We start from the raw sequence: 26,281 nt of genomic DNA, 5'->3' as shown, positions 1-26,281 counted from the left end.
AGTAAAGCAGGAACTCGACTGTTAAGGCAATGCGAGTTTTTCTAGGCCATGTAACTCACCCAGGTTGTACAGGTACTCGTAACTCGGGAGGTTGTATCCAACGAGGTAATGTGTCTTCCAGCCTCCAAACAGTGGGAATCTGGGCCGGATCTCCATCTCCACAGAATCCTCCAGGATCAGGAGGTGGCTGGTGCTGATGTTGCCGATCTCATCTCTGTAGTAGACATCCTGGGCAGCTGCTGGCAGAATGGTCTGCGGGAAAACACCACACATGATAAGTAAAAATTCATCAGTCATTCCAAAACTACAACAAATCTGCTTTTAAGGGCAATATGGGTGAAAGAGTCGTCTTGGTGTGTATAAAATTCTAAAAACAAAAGAAAGGGAGGTAGAGTACCTCAAATAAAATCTTTGTAACAAAAGATTTTAATTAAGCACAGGTAAGGCGTTTCACGGGTCTAAGCCCGCTTCCTCAGGCCAATAACAGTGCCAAATGGAAAAACCTCATTAGCATAGGGAGTCTCTAGAGTCTCACTGCAGTCCAGAAGTCACTGAAAATGCACATTAGATAGGTAAAAAAAAATCCTAAGTTTTGTAAAAGTAATAACTTTTAATTTTTTTTTTTTTTTTATTTTTTTTTAAATCCACAGAAACGTATTGATAACTAATTTGAGGCCATAAAACTCGAGAGTCTGGGGAAAAAGGAATTTTGAGAGCAGTGAACAGATTACAGGTTCAGTAGGTCAAGATGTCTAGAAATGACCAAGTTTATACACTATAACAAATTATGAACAGTCTAATACCAGCCATTTTAACTAGGATGTGTAGTTGCGTGCCTCTAATACCACGGTCAATTCCAGTGATGGTAATTTACCCTGCTCTCCACAAATTGATTCCGTATTGTCACCTGCGCGTGGCAGATATCACCATGACTTTACACCTGATGTTTAGGCCTTTTTCACAGTGCGACGTTAAAGTCGCAGGTTAGAAAATGTTTCAACGCAGACTAACGCACAGCAATACTAAGTCTGCGCGACATGCACACGTCGCGTTTGTGTGTAACGTGTAGCACTATTAGAAAGTGCTGCATGCTGTGCGTTATACACATTATTAGCTGCGTTGGACTGTTTGCACATGCTCAGCAATGACTTGGAAGCATACTTTTCATTGCCTGTATGCAACAATAACAGGGCATTAAAGAGGAACTGTAAGGAGGAATAAATATTCCTTAACCTGCTGAGCAGTCTGGACGAGCTCAGCTCGTCCAACACCGCCAGAGGCTGCAGCTCAGGCCCTGCTGGGCCGATTTGCACCAAATAAAAAGCAGCACACGCAGCCGGCACTTTGCCAGCCGCGTGTGCTGCCTGATCGCCGCTGCAGCGCGGCGATCCGCCGCGTGCAGCGGCGAAAGAGGGTCCCCCCAGCCGCCCGAGCCCAGCCGGAACAAACAGTTCCGGCCAGCGCTAAGGGCTGGATCGGAGGCGGCTGACGTCAAGACGTCGGCTGACGTCAATGACGTCACTCCGCTCGTCGCCATGGCGACGAGGGAAGCAAAACACGGAGGGCCGCTCATTGCGGCCTTCCGTGTTATCTCTTGCCGCCGGAGGCGATCGGAAGATCGCCTCCGGAGCGCCCTCTAGTGGGCTTTCATGCAGCCAACTTTCAGTTGGCTGCATGAAATAGTTTTTTTTTTTATCTAAAAAAAACCCTCCCGCAGCCACCCTGGCGATTTAATCAGAACGCCAGGGTGGTTAAAAAGCAGTATAAGACAGTGATTTAAGTATATAGATAAGAAGGATTGACTAATAAATCTCGTAACCCTGTCAGCAAGGTGCTGTAAAAGGGCCATAGGCAGCATGGGAGGATCCCTGTTTACTACTGGCAGGAGTAGCAAGTTTTTTTTTCTTCATCCCAGCAGTTGAAAACACGCCCACAGTGAAGGTTGTTACACCCTCCTTCCTCAACCTTTTTTTTTTTCCTAACTGACATAATTTGCAGAAGCCCAGGAAGTATAATATGCACATGTGTAAACAGAAGCAGACAGGGAATGAGCTGGAGATGCTGATTAGTGTATTGTAATATAGCTGAATAGCAGAGGCGTTTCAAACCACTGGCATTACAGCATAAGGGCCACTAGCTGCGTTTTTGCCAGAAACGCAAAACGCATGCGTTTGCTGATTCTGAAGTGCAGCTTGTTTAAAATAAGAATCTTGGGTGGCCTTTTCCACTGCTGTGTTCCGGTTTTTACAAAACGCAAACCCATGTCTGTGCGATTATGATGCGTTTTGTGTTTCAATGTAAAGTATAGGAATGCATGAAAAACGCATAGAAATGTGTTTTGCGTTATGTATTGATTTAACCACCAGTATCCATTTTCAAGACAACACTTGCCATTTGCCAATCAGAAAAACGGAGTCTGCAAACGCATAAAAAACGCACAAAACGAACATCAAAATTGGGGAAACGCAAATGTATTTGCAGTTGCGTTTTGCAGTGGAAAAGGGCCCTGAAGCACAGAGCTGTCTACAAAGGCACTGTAAATTTTCTGGCAGTCCAGGAAAAAAAAGTTTTTCCATGTCTTGAGAGACTGAAAACTAAAGCTAGTCATACATCAGGCAATGATGGGCAGATTCGACCAAGAGACAAATCTCTCTAATCGAATCTGATTAGAGAGATCTGGGAGCTGCCCCTACACCGCAGACCGATTACCGATCAATTTCAGCATGAAATCTCCTGGAAATCGGCAGAGCCCGCCGCTGTTTCTCTGTGTATAAATGTATGTACATGTATGTGTATTTATACATTACCTGTCCTGTATCTGTCTTCCACCGCTCCTCCCTATAAATGCCGGCCAGCGTAACGTCGCACACGCACGCCAGCAAGATATGTGCCAGCAGCAAGTATGGGAAGTGTAGCAGCGGATTCAGAAGGGGGCGGTCACTGGGACACAGGACAGGTAATGTGTAAATACACATACACACATAGCGCCAGGAGTTTCGTCACTCACCCCGATATCGCTTTCCTTTTACCGCCATGCACCCGACCAACCACGATAGCCAATTTGCAGCATTTCCGATTGACTCATGTGCCCAAATATCAGCCTGAAATTGGTTGCGTTGTCAATCAAGCATGCACTTGGCGGCGTGATTTTAATCTGATTTGATTATAAGCTTTCTCCCCCCTGCACAATTGTGCTAATGACTGCATCTGCTCGTCCACTGATAAGAAATACAAAGATTTGTAGACAGTCCCTATTCAGTATTCTGCAGGGTCTGGAGTACAGCACCCTGCCTCCAGCCTTTTCACCCCAAATCCCCAAGAGCTTTGTACTGTAGTGATGCTGGAGCAGTCTGCAGAGCCAGCCATCAGAGTAGGACAGATTGGGCCCATTCACACTGGGGATCACAAAATGCTGGCAATTAGCGCTAGCGTTTTGCGGCTGTGACTTTTTTTTTTGCAGCAAACGCATATTTTTGACTACATTTTCATGATTTTTGAGCGATTGGGATTACACAAGCACTTTAATCCGCAGAAACCGCCTACGAATCGCCCCAGTGTGAATGGGCCCTGAAGAGCACACTCATCTGACATCATCTGCAGCACTGTACAGAGTACATGTCGCTGACTGTCCTCAGAGGAGCTCACAATCTAATCCTACCATAGTCATAGTGTAATGTCCTACCATATTATTATTATGTATTTATATAGCACTGACATCTCCTGCAGCACATTACAGAGTACATAGTCATGTCACTGACTGTCCTCAGAGGAGCTCACAGTCTAATCCTACCATAGTCCTAGTCTAATGTCCTACCATATTATTATGTGTTTATATAGCACTGACATCTTCTGCAGCACATTACAGGGTACATAGTCATGTCACTGACTGTCCTCAGAGGAGCTCACACTCTAATCCTACCATAGTCATAGTGTAATGTCCTACCATATTATTATTATTATGTATTTATATGGCACTGACATCTTCTGCAGCACATTACAGAGTACATAGTCATGTCACTGACTGTCCTCAGAGGAGCTCACAATCTAATCCCACCATAGTCATAGTCTAATGTCCTACCATATTATTATTATGTGTTTATATAGCACTGACATCATCTGCAGCACATTACAGAGTACATAGTCATGTCACTGACTGTCCTCAGAGGAGCTCACAGTCTAATCCTACCATAGTCATAATGTAATGATCTACCATATTATTATGTAGTTATATAGCACTAACATCTTCTGCTGAACTTTACAGAGTACAAAGTCATGTCACTGACTGTCCTTAGAGGAGCTCACAGTCTAATCCTGTGTCAAAATAAACACATGACGTAGCTGCAAATGAATATTACATACTAACCTCACCGTCAGTTCCTCTCAGAAGCTCACCATTTTCTTCTTACGATGATGCCTTCCAGTTCTGACAATATTTTGTCAGAACTGAAATATACCAGTTGCTGTCAGAGATATATATATATATATATATATATATATATATATATATATATATATATATATATATATATATATATATATATATATATCTCAGCAGTTGTCAGTTACAACTGAATGTGCAAGGTAATGTCCATGTTTCCCTATGGCTCAAGTGGTGTGATATTACAGTTTAACAGTGTGCTGACCAGGAAGCTGTTAAGGGGTAATGGCCATTTTTAAAATGGAGGATGGAGAATTTAATTGATCACAGTGGACAAATGGGACGCAGGAGAGGAGAAAGAGATTGAGGAGTATACAGGAGGTAAGTATGATCTGTGTATGGTTATTTTAACTTTTTATTTTCAGTTCAGGTTCTCTTTAAAGGAGTCATCAAGGGATATGAGGAAAATAAGTGCCACTTACCCGGGGCTTCGTCCAGGCTGACCAGGACGAAGGCTGACCAGGAGGTCAGCCTGTACTGCACCTGCGTGAGCGGCGCTATCACTCCCACGTGGACCGGAGCGTACTGCGCAGGCGTAGTAGTTCTGCGCCTCTGCAGTATGCTCCGGTCCACGTGGCGGTGATTGACAGCACCCCTCACGCAGGTGCAGTACCTCCTGGTCGGCCTGACGTCATCGCCGGGGACCGGAAAGCTTCACAAGCGAGCGGCTCACCGCAGAGCTGCACCAAGGGACATGCTGGGAGCTTGTGGCTGGACGAAGCCCCGGGTAAGTAGCACTTATTTTCCTTCAATTCCCTTGAGGACTCCTTTAAGGCATAAATAAGGGACAGCTAGAGAGGTCTGACTTCTAGCTCTGCACTTTTACTACTTTCTAAGCAAAGCACAGGAGACACAGCAGTGTAAAGCATGCTGGAAGCCTGCCACTGAGTCTGCACTGCTCTCTGCTTTCTTTCTCAACTCAAAGTAAAAAAAGTTCAGGCTAAGAAGTCAGACCTCTCTCCCCCTCCCCCAGATGCATCCGACAGGCAGCGTTTTCACACTGTATACATTTTATCAGATTCTGGAGATTACCTGTTGCCTGTCATGCCTGTGGGAGAGAAACAGTGAGGAGGACAGTGGATGATTTAGCAGGCTGCTACATACATGCTGCTCACTCTCCTGAAAGCTGCTGGCACTGCACGAGATTTGGGGGCGTGGCCGGCTCACTCTGCTGCCTGTCTCTTGTTGAAGGAGACTTTTTTTTTTCTCCAAACACCAGGAGAGAGCTTGTGATGTTTCTAAACGTCACTACCCAGAAGGCACTGAGAGTAGGCTAATTATTATACATCCGCGGAGGCAGCTAGTGTGGTGGGCGTGGCTTACTGGTTACAGCTACAGAAACTAAGTAAATTTATATTATTTTACTAGGAGATACTTGTTTTTCCCCTATAAAGTGGGCATGATGTACACACTGGTGCTGAGTACAATAGGAGGTTACAGTTCCTCTTTAAGTTGTGGTGGAACTTTTTTGGGGCGTTGCATTGTATTTTGCATTGCGACTTAATCGTTGCATCAAAACGCAACGTCCTACTGTGTAAGAGGCCTTAATTTAGTATTTTTTCAGCTTACTATGAATATGTGTCCTACCTACACCTGGGTTGCACTCAACATACCCGTGCTCTAGGTTTATATTCTCAGCTGAAACAAATAAGTTTAAGAAAAAAAAAAAAAAAAAAAAAGGCAGACTGACTAACAGAACCATAGAACACCTAAGGAATCCGAAAGCCTCTTGCATGGGCAAATTTCTCTCTGTCCACAAAAGTTCTCAAAACAAACAAAAAAAAAAAATTGGTGTGCATCACCAAGTTGCATTACGAAAGCCACATTAAACGTTAAATAAATGTTGCTACCCAACCTTTATTTGCTAAAGACCATTCTGTGGATGGTGGTAGTAAATATAGAACTTTTGGCTTTCAGTAAAAAGGTTAACAATGCATTCCAGCATAAGGACTCAACTGTGAAAAATGGTGGTGGCAGTACCATGGTTTGAGCTGGCTTTGAGATCTCTGGATCAAGGCAGGTAGCCATAACTGATAACAGACTCTAAACGGTGTCATATGCTGCAGGATAATGTCCAGCTATCCAACCGTGAAGAAATTGGTTTGTACAGCAAGACAATGACCTTCAACATAAACTTTCAAGCATCACTGTAGGATAATTATGATAGTCATCTCACCTTGAAGGACTTGACGGATGAGATGCCGCTATCTGGCTGCCTCTGGTAGTCGTATCTGGAGAAAGGTCCCTTCAGACTGGCTCCTGTGTGCTTCAGGTCAACAGTCTCTTCCACAGCAATGTTACCCCAATGTGAGACTTCAATCAATCGGGTCATGCTGGTAATGGTGAGGAAGGGGCTGTTGTTCTCATAGTGAATCTTCATAGGGTCCTGAGGAATTAAGGAAGAATACTTAGCACAGAGGTCATATGGAGGTGGCTGCCATATTTATTTCCTGTACAGTACCAGTTGCCTGTAAGTCCTGCTGATCTTTTATGTATCAGTGTCTGAATCACACACCTGAAACGAGCAAGCAGCAAATCTAGTCGGAAACATCTGATCTGCGTGCTTGCTCATGGTCTATGGCTAAAGTATTAGAGGCAGAGGATCTGCTTTGTTTAAAAGGAAATATGGAAGCCTACATATTCCTCTCCCTTCAGGTGTCCTTTAAAAAAGGAAACTTTTTTTTTTAAAGCAAAGACCCGGACGTTTCCTTTAAATAGCAATTTAAAGTGAAAGTAAAAAAAGCAATACATTAATGCTCCTGAAAATGAGCCCTAACTCATGTTTTGGAGCAGAAAGTAATACAAGGCCGTCATATTTTCAGGGAGATGTGACATTGGGACATTGCTGTGTGCTGTACAGCTGTCTTTATGTGCATGATCTGAACCCCTAGCCACAAGCAAAGCACTCCTAGGCCCTTATTCCATTCATCTCTTCTCCTAAGACATATTTTTTATTCTTCTGTTTAAAGCGGACCTGAACTCAGAACTTCCTCTCTGCTCTAAAAGATACGGAACAGCATAATAACCATTGAAGAAGAACACTTCTTTGTTACAACTGATACAAATCCTGCAATAAATCTGCAGTGTGTCAACTTTCTGCTTTCATGGAAGCAGACATTGTTAACATCCTGTGTTTACCAACTAGCTGCTCTGCTATGGCACCCAACTGTCAACTTGGAGATCAAATTTCAACTTGATAGATAGATATATAGAATATATATATATATATATATATATATATATATATATATATATATAGATAGATAGATAGATAGATAGATAGATAGATAGATAGATAGATAGATAGAGAGAGAGAGAGAGAGAGAGAGAGATATTATCATGCAGTTCTGACAGTCATACTTGACAATCTGTGGACTTTACATGAAGGAACATCAGAGCAGATTAATGTGAAAGACCAGATGGAGACTTACATAGCTCCAAGCAGAGACGTCCTTGAAGGGTCCGTACTCGATGATGTCATCGGAGCGGGCGGGGTTGCCCAGCTTGGTGTAGTGCTCCACATTGCGGGATGCCAGCTTGACACGGGTAGACTGTGATGTGGTGGGATACGGTGAGAAGAAGTAATGGTTCCCTTCGAAGGTCACAGACTGCTTCTCAGCCTGTGTGATCTGGGTGGGGTAGGGCTGCAGGACATGGGTGTACACAGTTTCAATGATGACTTTGGTCTTTGCTCCAGGAGAGAGGGACGATGGAAGGCTGACCGAAAACTTCTTTCCTCTAAAAAGTAAAAAAAACAAAAACAAAAAAAACAACTTAAAATGAGTAGACACTGATTTCTGTCACATTCATGTTTCTCTATCACCATGCACAGTACATGCGATTCAGTTTTGTAATCGATACTGCGTTTCTCTTTTGATAGCATGCAGAAGGGGGGGGGGGGGGGGGGGGGGGGGGGGAGGGTAATCGGAATCACAAATTGGATTTGCAGTGTGCAGGGAGCCTATTACCGGACACCACATAACACTGGTATATACACACACATCAGGGCACAGAACAGGGCAGGGATGACAAAACGGACAGTGTGGGATTTGTACAGGGTGGGGGGGTTGTTTGGGTAGAATGTTCTTACTTACCTATGTGTGGGGATGGTGAATGAGATGCAAATATTTTGAGCTGATGTAGGATTATGCAAATGAATGCATATTGAAAATGGATAGCAGCATACATTTGCATAATACTGGCTCAACTAAAAATTATGTGCATTCATTGACCACCCCTATATGGGATGCTGCACCTCCCCAGTCCATATGGGATCTGCCAAGTTCCCTAGGGAGAGAGACAGCAGCTGCTGATTTTTCAACTTTCCAGCAGTGTCACACACACGCCGCAATGCCTGTTGGAAGATGTAATGGACACACGCCGCAATGCCTGCTGGGAGATGTAGTCCATTGATGCCAGGACAGATAATGGATCCCATACAGACTGAGGGGCCTGTGCCATTGCAGGACTTAGGCCCAGTGCACACCGAGCGGTTTTTGGAGCGATCCGCCGGCCGCATCCGCCTCTAAAAACGCTTGTCTAATGTATTGCAATGGGATGGTGCACACCGGCGGTTTGCGGTTTTTGCCAAGCCGCAAACGCGCCTCCTGCTGCGCGTTTGCGGTTTTCGGAAGCGTTTCGTCCTCAATGTAAAGTATAGGAAAAACGCAAACCGCTCTGAAAAACGCTAGTTCAGAGCGGTTTGCCAGGCATTTTTGTTACAGTAGCTGTTCAGTAACAGCTTTTACTGTAACAATATGTGTAATCTGCTACACAAAAACGCACGCAAAACCGCTAGGTATGTTTAGAAAACCTCTGTAAACATACCTAGAATCGCTCTGAAATCAGCTCCCAAAACCGCTAGCGTATTGCGGATCTGCTAGCGGTTTTGGTGTGCACTGGGCCTTACAGAGATGGGAGGGAAACTATAAACGTAAAGAGTTCTTACTTTTTGGCTCTGAGCTCCTGCAGCTCCAGGTAACCATCCTCCTCCTCTTCTCCCTTCACCTATACAGAGCAAAGTCAGGAAAAAGATTAGCTTACATATTTATTGGATCTATATAGCGCCAACATATTACGCATTGCTGTACAATACATAAGATAAGATTACAGGGGTGACCGACAATACAGGTAATCCTACTAATATAATAAATGGGAAAGTTCGGATGTTTGTTACTCGATCACGCAAAAATGGCTGAACGGATTTGAATGAAATTTGGCACACACATAGTACATTACCTGGAATAAAGTATAGGATACTTTTTATTCCCATAACCAAAAAGGGGGCGGAGACAAATACAAATTTCACTGGGAAATGTAAACTGCAGCCATTCTTACACTGGCAGGGTTCTCAAACTTTGCACAGTTGGTCGCTGGGTGACTGGGATTAATATTCAGAAAGGTGGGTGGGGTCTATAAAAGCCAATCAAAATTAACCTATTGATTTTCAAGGGGAATATTTACATTGCTGCTATTCTTGCACTGTTAATGGCACAAGCCTTAAACCTGGCACAGTTGATCATTGGGTGACTAGGGTTCAATTTCAGAAAGGGGGTGGAGCCACAAACAGCCAATTAGATTTGTTATATTCCAATGCAAATTATTGATGCCAAACACCGCAAAGCTTACAAACTTGGTAATTGAGTAATTGATTAATTGTGCATTAGGGTTAGAAAAACGTGCACAGCAAACACCAGCCAAATACATAAGCGGGCAACGCAGGGTCGTAAATGGGCGGATACAAATACAAATTTTACTGGGAAAATGTAAACAGCAGCCATTCTTACACTGTTAATGGTAGGGTTCTCAAACTTTGCACAGTTCGTTACTGGGTGACTGGGGTTAATATTCAGAAAAGTGGGTGGAGCCTACAAAAGGCAATCAAAAATTACCTATTGATTTTTCAGGGGAATATGTCATTGCTGCCATTCTTGCACTGTTAATGGCACAAGCCTCAAACCAGGTACAGTTGATCATTGGGTGACTGGGGTTTAAATTTATAAAAGGGGGTGGAGCCACAAACAGCCAATATGAGTGGTTTAATTTTAACGCAGGTTATTGATGCCAAAGACAGCAAAGCTCACAAACTTGGTCATTGAGTAATTGATTAATTGTGTGTTAGGGTTAGGAAAAGTGGGTGCAGCCAGCACCTGCAAAATACATAATCGGGCAATGCCGGGTCATCAGTAGGCAGAGACAAATGTAGATTTCTTTGGTAGGGTTCTCAAACTTTGCACAATTGGTCACTGGGTGACTGGGATTAATATTCAGAGAAGTGGGTGGAGCCTACAAAAGCCAATCAAAATTCCCCTTTTGATTTTTAAGAGGGAATATGTAATTGCTACCATTCTTGCACTGTTAATGGCACAAGCCTTAAACCTGGTACAGTTGGTCATTGGGTGACTGGGGTTAAATTCAGACAAAGGGGTGGAGCCACAAACAGCCAATCAGATTTGTTTAATCTCAATGCAAATTATTGATGCCAAAAACAGCAAAGCTCACAAACTTGGTTATTGAGTAATTGTGTGTTAGGATTAGAAATAGTAGGCGGAGCCAACACCAGCCAAATACATACCTGAACAATGTTAGGAAATAAGTGGGTGGAGAAATACAAATTTCATTGCGCAAATGTAAACTGCAGCCATTCTGACACTGTTAATGGCAGGGTTCTTAAACTTTGCAGTTGGTCACTGGGTGACGGATTAATATTCAGAAAAGTGGGTGGAGCCTATAAAAGCCAATCAAAATCCACCTATTGATTTTTAAGGGGAATATTTAATTGCTGCCATTCTTGCACTGTTAATCACCTGTACCTGGTACAGTTGGCCATTGGGTGATTGGGGTTCAAATTCAGAAAAGGGGTGGAGCCACATCCAATCAGATTAATTTTATTTCATTGCAAATTATTGATGCCAAAGACCGCACAGCTCACATACTTGGTCATTAAGTAATTGTGGGTTAGGAAAAGTGGGCAGAGCCAACACTAGCCAAATACATACCCGGGCAACGCCGGGCATCCAGCTAGTAAGCAATAAGATACACAATGCCAGATCATATACTGGAGTAGCAGTCCCAATAATACAAGTTCACATTCTGTGGTTCAATCAAGTATGAAGGAGGGGGCAATCGTGATGGGCAGAGGGAGAGAGTTCCACAGGATTGGGGCAGCTCTAGTGAAGTCCTGTAGTTGCACATGGGAGTGTGAAATGCATGGGGCGGTTAGGGGGAGGTTGTTGGCGCAAAGTGGGCGGCCAGGTGTGTATACACAGACTCCACTGTACAAAGCAATGGTACACAGAGGAATGATCCACAGGCACGCGCCCTGTACACCCGGCTGGCAGCTGCACACTTGCTGGAAGATGAAGGGTAGCTCTATTTAGGATATTTTAGTTTCGGTCCAGCACTGACAGGCTGAACCACTTGCCATTTCCTCATACAAGATAGCACCCGTAGACCTGAGACTTGTCTGGGTGAAAATGAGCCTTTTGTCCATCTGTTGGGGGCATTTTGTTACTGTGAACAATATTTGTAAGGCCTGGGGCTTGCTAGAGTGCTTACAGCTGCGCTTTTAGATTGCTGACGATCCCAAAAAAAGCACTACACTAAATGCTATTACTGTACATGTGACAGAATCGCACATTTTGAAAAATTGTGGGAACCATTGTATTTTCAATATCATCATGTACTTCCTCCGCCCTCTCAAAGTCTGATATAGCGCCCAGGTAAATGTCTGTATGGAGGGAACATTTTCTCCAGGGAGTGCTTGTGTCTTCTTCTCGCTACTCCTCTTTTCCATTTTTCCTATTGCATCTTTTTTTCCCCTCTGCTCTACAGTGTTCAGGGTCATCCTCAATGTGCCCTTTTGTTCTAGACTTTTTGCTGCTTGAGGCAAACTTGTGAGGATGCCCCCCCCATTCTGAATGATCACACAGCACCAAAAAATGTCACCGTAGGTAGGTAGCCAGGTATAGGTCCCCCCAGTATAGTTTTTCCAAGTATAGGTAGAATAGTTGCCCGAGTATAGCTAGTATAGTTGCCCCAGTACAGCACAGGAAGGAGGAGCAGGCACAGCGGTGGGCAGGGGGTCCAGACCCCCCTACTCCTCCAGAGCAGTGTGAGCATGGCAGCGGGCAGGGAACGAGTTAACTTCATTTCCGCATTCCAGGCGTCGGAAGCGCTGCATGCGTGCCCCCCGGTCTCCTCCCATGCCGCCCACTACGTACTACACGCAGTGGGCAGCATTGAAGGAGGAGACCTGGAGGCACACACACGGCGCAGCGCTTCCAACACCTGGAACGTGGAAGCGAAGGTGAGTAATTCACTTCCTGCACGCTGCCATGCTCACGCTGGTCTGGAGGGGGAGCCCCAGGTGAGTGGAGGGTCTGGTCCCCCTCCCCACTGCTGTGTGCCCACTCCTCCATGCGCTGCTGCCACCTTCTGCTGACGTCCCCCCCCCCCCCCACCTGGCGCTGCCTAGGGCTGCACGATATATCTTTTTTAATCGAAATCGCGATTTGCATCATCACGATTTCAGTATCGTCAGAGTGGCGATTTTTTTTTTTTCATTCCGACCGGCTGTACATTTCCGGCTTGTTACTAAGGTGCGCTTCCTCCTTCCGGCCAGAAGGAGGAGTGAGGCACCGAATTGAGGAATGCACAGCCGGCTCTCTCTTCCTTTAGCTGCCTTGGCTGCGGTGAAGCACGGTGAAGCACGCATGGTTTTCTCCGGTCCACCGCACAGTCACCCAGGCTCTCTTGCACAGCGGGGACCAGAGAACAGTGGCAGAGAGAGATAAGACCACACGCAGGCTGTATACAGCACACAGCGCCGCCGTCCTGCTAAAGCCACTCTAGCTGTCCGTTTACAGACAGGTCTTATCTGTAACGAGCTTTGCTGGCAATTTCAGGTCAAAAGGGCAGGATTAATATATGGGCAATGACACCAGCAAAGATCAGATTACAGCTAGAGCTGTCTGTGTAAAGGGACAGCTAGACTGGCTTTAACAGAACTGTGCTGTATACAGTGAGTCCATGTGTATGCTCTATCTGCCTGGTCCTGCTGTGCTGTCACAGGCTCTGCTTCATGCCCATGCAGCTTAGCCACTACTTTAACTAGCCTGTCTGTCTAGTGCTTCAGGCTAAGTGGCAGTCGCAGAGAAGTCATTGTAGCTGCAGGGGTTAAGTGTAGTGTAGCTGGGAATGGGGGCAGAACTTGTTAGAGTAGTGCATTGTAGCATAGCTGGTGGGCTTTAGGAGTTGGCTTAGTGTGTTATTGATGGGAATCAGAGGTTAGCATTGTGCAGTGGAGTTTAATTGGTGGGGCATCAAGATTCAAGTTAGCATAGTGTAGTGTATTGGTGGATGATCAGGTGTTAAAGCGGTGTAGTGGGGGCAATGTGAATTTGGAGCTAGTCTACTTTAGGGGACCCACCGCAAATCCCCATAGACAATTTCAGCTGGGCTGCAAAACGGAACAAATGTCTTCCGTTTGCTTGTTTAAACCTCCACAAGCCTTATATCCTCTGGTAGCTAAGCATGTCCTCTAACGAATTTGGCGGGTTTCGGTCCAAAAAAAGTGGTAACTGACTGTACAGGAGCCGCCGAACGGCCGCAGTTTCGGGCCTGTCAGCCATCTTGGTTCTGCTCTGCAGGTCGTTTCTTCCTCCTCATTGGAGGGAATTGTTCGGTGGGGGCGTGCCAGCTTCTGTCAGCAGCTAACAAACCCTCCAATGAGGAGGAAGAAAGGACCTGCACAGCAGAATGAAGATGGCCGACGGAACCGAGATTAAGGCCGTTCGGCGGCTCCTACACAGCCAATTTCAACTTTTTTTTGACCGAAAACCTCACAATTCGTTAGAGGATATGCTTACCTATCCATGGGTATAAGGCTTGTGGGGGTTTAAACAAGGTAAAAGCGGACATTTGTTCCGTTTCTGCAGCCCAGCTGAAGATGTCTATGGGGATTTGCGGTGGGTCCCCTAAAGTAGACTAGCTCCGTGAATTTAGTGCTTAAGCTTGATTTGAAAAAAATCGTGAAAAAATCGAAATCGCAATTTGAGAGAAAAATCGCAATTTCAATTTTTTCCTAAAATCGTGCAGCCCTAGCGCTGCCACCAGACTTGGCACTGCCCGAGGTAGATGCCTCACTTGGCATCATGGTGGGCAGGGCCTGTTTATAGTTGATATGGGCTATAGGATTTAGTGAGTAAAAGTAGGTTTTTATCCTGGGTGTGTTTTTCACTTTGCTTGTTTCTACCTAATGTCACTCCAGTTTAGAAGTGATGATGGATGTTTGATTTCATTTTAAGAGTGTAAGATCCACTGGCCACTCATGGCGGCGAAACGCCGGCCTGTCTCTGATGTCACTGGAGCACATGGCGCTCAGCTCCCATTGGATAAGGGGCGGATGCGCTTAGCTACTGTAAACCATAACCAGGTGTGTGTATAGCGTGTCAGCAGCTCTGCTGACACGTTCTCTGTGGATTGGTCACTTTGGATTCCTTTAGTTCTGATTGGTTAAGTGCTCGTATAAATGAAAGGTGAGCGCCCTCAGTTATCGCCCGTGATAGCCTATGCTGGGCTTGTTGCTGAGATTGCACTTACACCATGTGTTTGTCTTGCTGAGGACTTGTGCCCGTCTCTTGACTAAGCTTCTTCTAGATTGGATTACCTGTTACCGACCCGGCTTGAACCTGACCACCCTTCTGTATTGGATATTCTGTTACCGACCCGGGTTGTTGAAAGGAATTTGCAGGAATGCTGTCTGTATTGACCCTGGCCGGATTTACCTTGCATCTGTCTAGTGATTACTTCTGTCATTTCCTGCTACCATGTCTTCATCTGGATTGATTCAGCCTACAGACCTCAGGTGACTTCAGCATACTGTGTTGCATTGCATTACTGTGTTTGGTGATTGCTGTCTGCCAGTTTGTATGCTACATCTGCCTGCAGGGTATTGTAGTTTGTATTAGGCAGGAGCTTTCGCAGGTGTTAGGGCTGGGTTATATGTCAGTCATATGAGAATACAGTCTGACTCACAGCAGGTGACAGGCAAGCCTGACAAAGAGATAAGATTGGATGTAGGCGCTCCCTGGTGGCAGATTCGATCCTATCCTTTTGGACCTGCTGTTCCTATGACTTTGCTCCTCCATGGGACAACCTGTGATGTAATTGTCATATGCTGGGATTGTATTTAATTCTGAGTTTTGGATGTGCCTTTTGTGTAACATACTTAGTTTATACACTGTTCTTGTATTGTAATTGTTATAAAACTTTGTTATTAAAAAAATTATCTATTGCAAAAAAAACAAAACAAAAGCACTGCACTGAAACAAGTGCATGAAGGTGAACCCACACCTGTGATTTGGCCAAATTGCAATCGTGGGTCCTGCAGCTTTCGGGAGCGACTGCACGCCAATGCAAAAGATAGGAGCGATGCAAAATCACCTTTGAGGCTAGATTCACAGTGGGACGTTGCATTTTGATGCCACGTTAAAGTCGCACCGCAGGCTTACAACACAACGCGCCCAAAAAGTGGCAACGCAGCGTTACCGTCGCATACAGCAGATACAGTAAAAAATACAGGCAATGAAAAGTATGCTTCCAAGTCATTACTGAGCATGTGCAAACAGTCCAACGCAGCTAACAACGTGTATAACGCACTGCATGCAGTACTTTTACTTAACGTGCAGCGTTAGGCACCAACGCAACGTGTGCACTGTGAACAGGGCATTGATTTAATGCTGTTTTAATGTTAAATGCTGTTTTAACGCGCGACTTTAACGTCCCACTGTGAACTTAGCCTCAATCAATTTTCAAAAGCAATTTTGCAGCAACTGATTTTTCTGTTGAAATAAAGTTTAAACTACTTGCTGGGCCTCTTGAGGTCTGGCTTCCGGCGGGTGGCCCCGCCCTGTAATACAAGAGGTTATCAATGCTTTTCTATTTGGAGATAGAGAAGAGCCTATGTCCTCTTGTGCTTGGGGGGGGAGGGGGGGGGCTATGTGATAAGGCTCGTACACATGAGCCACAGTGGTGGCTCGAGCCATTAAAAAAAAAAAAAAAGGCAGCAACAGCTCGTTGCCAGGTCCCTCTGTGCAACAGCCGTACACACGGCGCACAGAGGGACACAGATTCGGCGGAAGCTGTAGCCGAAGGTTCCTCCCCCCTGCCGGAAGCTCCATACATTGTGTATGGAGTTGCTGTTGCTAGTCCGCATACACACGGCAGACTAGCGACAGTTGCGTCGATAGGCCACGCCAATCGCCTGGCGACAGCAGCGACGGTTCGGGATGCGCGCCTCATACACACGGGCGACCTGTCGCTGCAACACGCGCGTGCCACGTGGTTGCGGCGACAATTGTAGCCTGTGTGTATAGGCCATTAGAAGTCAATGGAAATGGCTTTCAGGAGACCTGGTAAGTATTTTAAAAATTTACACGGGATGAAAATTAAAACAAAAAAATGCAAATCAGAAGCAATCCCATTCGCCGTACAAATCACACTGAAAATCGCTGTAGCAAATGCTAGGAAAACAACTTTTGCTACATCAATTGGCAATATAAAGCGAGCCCCGGGCCTAATGGTCTTTTGCTGTCTACTGGAACCTCTGTTGGATGGATTTTTCTGCAGATGGCTGTAAAGATCTATGGGAAAGTCAACCGCTGATAAACGACTTCACTAAACTGTCCTGCATCATCTGACATTGAATTTCAGTGGGCCAATAACAGATCATACATTAATGCACTGAAAAAAGCCTGCACTGCCAACCTGGCACACCCATTGTGTTCTTGGATTACTCTCACACAAAGTAGAGATATTCAATGTTAATTCAGGCGTGAATGTAGATGTAATACAAATTGGAACCGAATGAATTAAATACGCATTCTGATGATTTTGACTAGCCCAGTCTCAAGCTTCATAAATTTTATATGTGCAAAACAGAAATATTAGCATATCAGTAATGATCTCTATTTATGAGCAAGTCCGATCACCCTACAACTGATTGCAGATCAGTTACCAGATGTTTCCAACCAATCAGCAGAACGGATTCTTCGACAGGATGGATTGTCAACCAGAAGGCAATATCGGTCTGTACTAGATTGCAAAGGACATACAAACTGTCAGGGAACGTGTTCTGATCTGTGTACAGGGGAGCTGGGAGAATGAGCAAGTGACTCCATGCCCCAGGAACCTCAAAGGGAGTTCTCACAGCCACTATATGTTGGCTGAGTGCCTCATCACTGGAGGGGAGGCCGGTGACATTGGGTGGGACGGGGGGGGAGGGACACCTCTGTGCACTCTACTTTTGTCTGAGAATGAAAAACAAGTTGTTTGGTCAAGAGAGAGACCTAAAAAGTTTGTAAGCAGCTTTAAGGTGACCATACATCAGGCGACTTGGCAGGCCGATCGACCATCCAATTCGATTATAATCAAATTGGATGAAAATCAGTGCCAAGTGCATGCCCAAATGTAAAAGCAACCAATTTCAGGACGGAAATTGGTCGCATGGCCGATCGCACATGCTGCAAGATGTCGGGCCGAAGTTGGTTGGTCGGGTGTGCAGAGAACGATTTTGGACGACACCTCCACCGCTGCAGCAGCAATGTATAAATGTGCCCCCCCCCCCCCCGTGCATTTATACATTACCTGTCTGGTGTCAGCATCCACGCTGTTTCCGTCCATATCGCCAGGTTCCACATACACCCTGACGAAGCCCGCAAGTGGGCGGGCGCAACGCGTCGGTGGGCGGGCCTGAATCACGTCACCTGGAGCGCTCCTCTTGGCTGCAAGTATACCCTAGATCGACATGGCATCAGTGCGTTTTCCCCGCTGCAGCACCAGTATGCAGAGTGGGTAGAGCCATTGCCTGAGAGCCAACATCGTCCTATGGTCATGACCCAGGTGGTGAACTGTTTTGGAGACATCTCAGATGCGGTAACCAAACGAGTGGACTACTACCAGTGGTGAGATTATTCTGGACATATGTATTTCTAGCTTGCAAGCTGAAGAGGAATTCCTTTGCCCTCCATGATTATGCACATTGTTCTCTCCCCCTCTCTGAAGACACGGACAACTTTGGTACCGGTACCATTTGGGGTGTGTGAATGAGGTGTGCGTGGTGGAGGTGCGGAAGGAGATGTGCTCAATACAGGTCAATTTTAATTGATTTTAATTTGTTTACCCTTGAAGGAGTTGGTGTCACAATAAAGCTATTTTTCTATTTTTGCAAGTACTTATGAACTCTCCTACCGTCATTTTTATATACACATCCACATGCACATAGCATCTGACGTCAAACGCTATGCGCCGCTAGAGTGTACACGGCTGTTACCCGGAAACATGGATGGTCACCGCAGGGAGGTTGGTACAGGACAGGTAAATTTGACTCTGTCAGATCTGCCCATAATCATCAGGTCTATGGGCACCTTTAGACTCTAAAGGGCTGACTAGAAAACACAAAGCCATGAACATTGCTATAAACAACTAGAGAACCATACACCCCACAAGCGAGATAAAACCGCGAGGGCCCTGGATCCGATGGTGTGGCAGGAGTTTACCAAGGCTGAGTCAAGGTGGAGAGATTAAAGCAGCAGTGTGCCAGAGAGGAGGGGGTGGCCATACACCCCACAAGCCAGATAAGACCACAAAGTCCCTGGATCCGGTGAGTTTCCAACTTACAGGGGATGCACAGAGGTGTGTTATTCCTGTTGTGAAGGTGAACCACCGGACTTGCACTGGCATAAGAGACATTACTGCCTATTGTTAAACTCACGGCAAGAGTGCTTCTTTAATATAAATACAAGGTAGAAAACCCTACTAATGGAATCTTGCAAGTAAAAAGACAAAAATAAAAAAAACCAGGTACAATTTCTTGAAACTGTTAAGATGGCCACTAACTGTCCAATTTTTAGCGAAAAATTGTTTGAGCGATCGGATTGGTTGCAAATATTCTCCGTTGATGGGTACAATGGATAAGGAGCGATTATAAAAAAACAGTCGTCCGATTGGATTTTCGTTGGACCAAAATTTGAATTTCCTTGCTGGTTGTGATAGATAGAAAGCAAAGATTGGTTCGTTAATGGTGTAGTGAACGATTTCACTTCCGATCAGAATTTGACCGCTCTAATGATTTTTCGCTAGAAATCGGACCGTTAGTGGCCACCTTTATGAAGAAATATTTGGAGGGAACATTCAGGCTGTATTCACAGTGGGACATTGCGGTTTAATGCGTCGTTAAAGTCGCAACGTGTCTGCGTTAAGAGGTAGTGCACTGGAAGCAGTGAGTTACCACAACGCAACGTCGCACTGTAAACGGCCCATAGGATTAGCATTGCATTGCGGTAAGCTGCGTTATAAGACTTTATAACGTGCGACCATAACGTCCCACTGTGAATGTGACCTCAATGATACAATCCTGGTTGTGCAAGCTTACCAAAATCTATGTAGTAGAGGGGTAAAATGAGTGAATAGATTTATTCGCTCCGATATGAATGTTATTCAAGAGAATAAATCCTGCCACATCTGTGTTCATTTTACCACAACACAAGTGAATCCCCCCGTGAGCAGTCATGTGTACTGGACCATGCACTACATAAACCACAGGAAGACTAAAATATAACGCGCTGCACAAGTGACAAGCATTGCACACCAGGTAAAAATCCCCAGCAGTGTGAGTATTCTAGCTAAAGACATTTGCATTGGCATTAAGGGCTCATTCACACTACTGAACGTATGCACAAACGCAATTTCGTGCACGCATTGCCATCACACGGAATGCACGTCATGGTGCGATAGAAGTGCAGACATCGGCAGCCGTACCCATCAGTAAGTGTGTGCGATAAAATGTTCCCAGATGCATAACATCGAACGCACACCTGTAATGTGAATGGTAACATGAAAGTCTATGGACAATGTGCGTTGTGTCAAAACTGACAGCGCAGCGCATAGTGTGAATGAGCCCTAAAAGTTCATTAGCAACAGCTTTCAGATCCATCTGTGCTTTAGAAAGTGCTATTTATTTTGTACTCAAGTAACATCCATGTAAACATTGCTGAAATTGTTAAAATGCAAAACTCTCCAAACAATTAGGAAATAAGCTATCTTGTAGCAGTGCTTCCTGGGAGGGATATAATAGGCTGCAGAACAGGCTGATCCAGGAAGTGAATGAGCTGCTGCCTGTGCTGACGTGTCACCATCCTACAGAGCAGAATGCAGAACAGACACATGGGAGCAGGGAGCTGTCACAGCCAGCCAATCCTCGCTCTACAACATCTACTGCTCATAACAAACACCGCCTACTACAGTATCCTATCTACTAATCACCAACACCACCTACTACTGTATCCTAACTACATCCATCACTTACTACTACTGTATCCTTACTACATCTAATCACCAAACACCTACGTCTACTGTATCCTAACTACAACATCTACTGCTCATCACAAACACCTACTACCGTACTGCATCCTAACTATATCTAATCACCAAACACCTACTTCTACTGTATCCTAACTACAATATCTACTGCTCATCATAAACACCACCTACTACTGTATCCTAACTACAAAATCTACTAATCACTAAACACCTCCTACTGCTGAATGCAAACTACATCTACTAATCACCAAACATCTACTACTGCTGAATGCTTCCTAACTACAACATCTAATCATCATCAAACACCTACTAATGCTAAATGCTCTACAACCTAGTTTCTCAACGTGTGGTACGCGTACCCCAGGGGGTACTTCTAATGGTTCCAAGGGGTACTCGGGCTTGATTTACTTAACCAAGAACAACAATTTTAAAAGTTTTAGAAAATGATAAAGCTTATTTAAACACCACCACATTAGTGTTTTAGCTAATTAAAAGCAATAGTGAATGCTTAGAAATTGTTTAGAACCAATTATCATGTACTAGGATTAAATATATATTTGTCAAGGGGTACTTGGGATAATGTTTACTATGCTAGGGGGTACTTGGTGAGTACTGGGTTTTAAAAGGGGTACATACCAATAAAATGTTGAGAAACACTGCTCTACAACATCTACTAATCACCAAACACCTACTTCTGCTGCATCCAACCACATCTACTAATTAAACACCTACATCTACTGTATCCCAACTACAACATCTACTAATGACCAAATGCCCCTACTACTACTGTATCCTAAATACATCTAATAACCTTTTCATGCCACCTGGCTGGAAAACATTTCTGGGGAGAACGCTGCATTCTAATCACCAATGCCACCTAATACTGTCTCCAAACTGCATCTACTAATCATCACCAATGCCTAATACTACTGTATCCCAACTACAACCTCCACTCCTCACCAACACCACCTACTTACTACTGTATCCTAACTACAACCTCAACTCCTCCTGACCAACATCACCTACTACTGTATCACAACAACAACATCCACTCCTCACCAACACCTACTACTGTATCGCAATTACAACCTCCACCTACTACTGCTGTATCCTAACTACAACCTCCACTGCTCCTGACCAACATCACCTACTACTGTATCCCAACTACAACCTCCACTCCTCACCAACACCTACTACTGTATCCCAATTACAACCTCCACCTACTACTGCTGTATCCTAACTACAACCTCCACTCCTGACCAACATCACCTACTACTGTATCCCAACTACAACCTCCACTCCTCACCAACACCACCTACTTACTACTGTATCCTAACTACAACCTCAACTCCTCCTGACCAACATCACCTACTACTGTATCACAACAACAACATCCACTCCTCACCAACACCTACTACTGTATCGCAATTACAACCTCCACCTACTACTGCTGTATCCTAACTACAACCTCCACTGCTCCTGACCAACATCACCTACTACTGTATCCCAACTACAACCTCCACTCCTCACCAACACCTACTACTGTATCCCAATTACAACCTCCACCTACTACTGCTGTATCCTAACTACAACCTCCACTCCTGACCAACATCACCTACTACTGTATCCCAACTACAACCTCCACTCCTCACCAACACCTACTACTGTATCGCAATTACAACCTCCACTCCTCCTGACCAACACCACCTACTACTGTATCCCAACTACAACCTCTACCTACTACTGCTGTTGCTACTACTGTATCCTAACTACATCTACTACCCCTCACCAACGTCACCTACTACTGTATCCCAATTACAACCTCTACTCCTCACCAACACCTACTACTACTGTATCCTAACTACAACTTTTACTACTACTCCTACTGTATCCTAACTATAACTTGTACTACTCATCACTATTACCGCCTACTACTGTATCCTACTGTCCTTCAGCACTGTCCTCACCACAAGTATCAACTAAAACTGCACCCCTGAACCTCATCTTCTGCAGAGCGCCTGTACTTCCAAACTCCATATCCATCACAACAGCTCCATCAACCCCTCCAATGACATTTCCAGTGCAATCTACTACCTGTAACTTCAGTCTACATCAATACCCTTCCACTATTTCACATGTCCAGTATAGCAACACCAATTCCATATCACATGCTTGTAAATGCAGGTCATCGCACTAATACTGGCTACTACAGCCAGTATTAGTGCTGCTTAATATGTTGGCGCTTGATAAAATACACTAAATAATACTAGTGCAAATCTAGCACAGAAAACTCAAATCCATCAATAACCCTATGTGTGCATCTCCAACACAATCTTCTAATCTGGCTCAAATATTCATCTACAGTAAACCACCCTCCCCCTACACAGCACCCCCAAATCGAGAAACACTTGCAGTCTACCAGTAAACCACCATTAACTCTGCACCTCAACACATTTGACATGCCCAACCAGGAAGACCACTACAAAACCATGTACTCTAGAAAGAGCTACTGTGTAGCTCATTCTACAGTAAGCACAAATGACACAATCTTACCAAATACATTTAAAGGTGCCCACTAACGGTACAATTTTTTCATCAGATGCAATCTTACAATGTGATTTTTGTGATCAAAAATTGTACAGAAAACTGCAGCATGAAGACAAAAATCAATGTAAAACGATTCTATGGTCGACTGTATTAGAAAATTTAGCTGAAGAGGAAAAATGCCCTAAGCAACCCGTTTATGGGAACAATCGATAATTACCTTCCAATTACTTTTGATCATAAAAATTGCATCAAAACATTGCATTCAATAAAAATTGCACTGTCAATGGGCACCTTATGGGTAAACTGAGTGAGTATACTTTAGATCAGGGGTCTCAAACTCGCGGCCCTCGATACGATATTTTGTGGCCCTCGCCGGCAAAAGCTTCCTTATAGTTCGCTTCAGTGCTCCCAAGTAATCCACCGCATCCCCGCCGCTAAACGAGGGCTCCAGAGCCCCCAAATCGCCCGGGGGGCAATCCGCCGGCATTGCCTGGATGGGGCAGAGCTTTCAGCTTCAGCTCTGCCCCTCCTGACGTCAATCGCCGCCTCTACCCGCCCCTCTCTGTGAAGGAAGAGTGAGAGGGGCGGGCAGAAGCGGGCGATGCGCCGCGATTGTGAAATTCCTTATGCGGCCCAGCCTCATCCTGACTTTCCCTCCTGCTGCCCCCCAGGTAAATTGAGTTTGAGACCCCTGCTTTAGATGGATACTTTTAAGTAGTGCCTCATTATACAGAAGTGGTAAGATTGGACAAAAAAAAAATAAAAAAAATAACCCCAAAAACATTCCAATCAATTTTGTATAGAGTTTTGCTCAGAAAAACTATCAGAAATCAGATTGGACCAGTCGGAAATAATCAGTTCGACCCATCTAGCAGGAAATTGCACGGTGTACCAGGCATTATTCATTCAGAGAATTATGCCTGGTGCACACAGCAAATTTTGCGTGAAAATAATTTCTGACAGATCAAATCTGATTTCTGACCGATGCTCTGATCACTTTTGTACAAAATCGTGAAAGAAGATCGGAACCTGTCAAATTATTAATTCAAACCACCTGACAAAAAAATTGCATGATGTGTAGCAGGCATTACTCATTACAGAGAATAGCTTGCACCTTACTGCACTGACTATCATGCGGACATTCTGCACATGCATTCTATTCCAATCAACTCTTGAATTAGAAGTCAAGAATATTTGCACGAATATCTCAGCGATTCTCATTCATTGCGATACAAATCTGCATCACTCCATGCAAAGATCTGGTGCTGCCCCCCACTAATGGTAGATCACAAAGCAATGCCTATAGGCTGCCCCGGCATACTGACCCCCAGGAAGGCCAGGTGAGGCACCAGCTCGGGCTCCACTGCCACCAGGAAGGAGTGAGCCGCTCCGGGCCCCGGATTGGACAGCCGCACCTCGGCCGTCACTTTGGCTATGTGGCTGCTCAGGTCCACAGTGCGCTTCACGTCCTCATTGAGCAGCTCCTGGGCCCGGCAGAGGGCAGCCAGGCCGAGCACGAAGCACAGAGCTCGGAAAACGGGCCGTTCCATGGCCACTGAACGGATGATGGAGCCGGATTACGCGGTATCAGCCGGTAGCCTGTACTACTACTAGCTACTCATTCATCACCGAGCGGGAACAAGATGGCTGCCCGAGGCCCCAGCACAGCCTGGTAACGGGAGGCTGTCCTCGACGAAGCCTGATCGAAAAATCTAAACCCCAGCTCACAAGTGCGTCTACCATAGGCATTACCTTCACATACTGATAATTAGCGAGTAAGCAGGAATGTGACCGTTCAGAAAATGTAGAAAATACATATTTATTTATAGAGAAACATTTTGCCATTTGCACAGGACTTAATATGGGCAGCCCTGGTCACACAGAGGTGCGGCGTCTCTAGTTACCAGCAGAGTAAAGCTGAGCTGGCCGAATGGGGTCCTCTCACTAGTGGCTGGAGAGAAACTTCCTGTATAGATATCTGAGGGCAGAGCTGTCTTTCCTCTGTACTGCTAAAGTGGAACTCTAGTAAAAACTGTTAAAAGGCTTTTATTTATAAACATCCACTATGTAATGATGCTTAAAGGAAACCTAAGGTCTGGTTCACATGCGCGTTCGGGACTCAGCGTTAAACGTTCCGAATGGGAGCGTTTTGTACTGGGCTTTTATCGGCGTTTGCACTAACATGCCAGACTTTCCCTGGCATTCGAGGTGACCCTAGACGCTACTTGTCACATCCTGGGGCAGTTAGCAATGGCTAATGAAGATGAAAAATGCAGACCGCAACAGAAAGCCGATGAAAGCCCAAACACAATGCCTCCGCACCGCCGCCAAAAGCCGGGGAAATGCCTGTGTGAACCAGCCCTCAAGTGAATAAAAAGTGGGCAGTTCCTGTTGCTTCTTCCAACCCCTGCATTCCTAATGTCCCCTCACCATCATTCTGTGATCCTCTGTTTAGCTGCAGCACCCTTCTGACAGCTTTTTTGTGCCCCCAGAGCCAGTTCTCTCATGAAGCAAGGTGAAACGTGCATCAGATGAAGAGATTAGAGGGGCAACATTTTTGTACCGTGTTTACACTAACATCATGCAGTCAGAGTAGGAGGAGAAGCGAGACTCACAGCCAGCCAGTGTGCTATTGTGTTGAGCTGCAGCATGTCATGTGAGAACATTAAATGAAGCAGAGCAAATTGTTGACTGCTGTGCGATCATTCCAAATTGAGGGGGAGGGGGCGCATCCTCACAAGTTTGCCTCAGGCAGCAAAAAGTATAAAACTGGCCCTGCCCAGACCGTGCGACTCCTGATTGCGTTCCCATGGATGGAAGTATTCTGCACTTGCGCAATTACAGGACAATTGCTACGGCACATGCGCATAACGCTCCCTGAACTTTTTACCTTTATAAAAACTTGAATATCTCAAA

At 45.1% G+C, this 26,281-nt stretch overlaps 1 protein-coding gene across 1 annotated transcript in view; it reads right to left on the bottom strand.

The window, feature by feature from the left end:
• The window catches only part of RPN1 (ribophorin I), a 31,506-nt gene extending 6,497 nt beyond the window's left edge, over positions 1 to 25,009 (bottom strand). Inside the window, exons 1-5 of the mRNA XM_068252707.1 lie at positions 24,691 to 25,009; positions 9,387 to 9,445; positions 7,870 to 8,176; positions 6,615 to 6,824; positions 60 to 252 (exon numbers count right to left, since the gene is read on the bottom strand). Of these exons, the coding sequence (XP_068108808.1) occupies positions 60 to 252; positions 6,615 to 6,824; positions 7,870 to 8,176; positions 9,387 to 9,445; positions 24,691 to 24,915 (994 nt within the window). The 5' untranslated portion in view covers positions 24,916 to 25,009. The remainder of the gene's footprint in view (positions 1 to 59; positions 253 to 6,614; positions 6,825 to 7,869; positions 8,177 to 9,386; positions 9,446 to 24,690) is intronic.
• Between the last annotated feature and the right edge of the window lie 1,272 nt (positions 25,010 to 26,281).

The sequence above is a fragment of the Hyperolius riggenbachi genome, chromosome 9 (genome assembly GCF_040937935.1).
Source record: "Hyperolius riggenbachi isolate aHypRig1 chromosome 9, aHypRig1.pri, whole genome shotgun sequence".
NCBI lineage: Eukaryota > Metazoa > Chordata > Amphibia > Anura > Hyperoliidae > Hyperolius > Hyperolius riggenbachi.
This window is presented reverse-complemented; position numbering and strand designations above follow the sequence as displayed.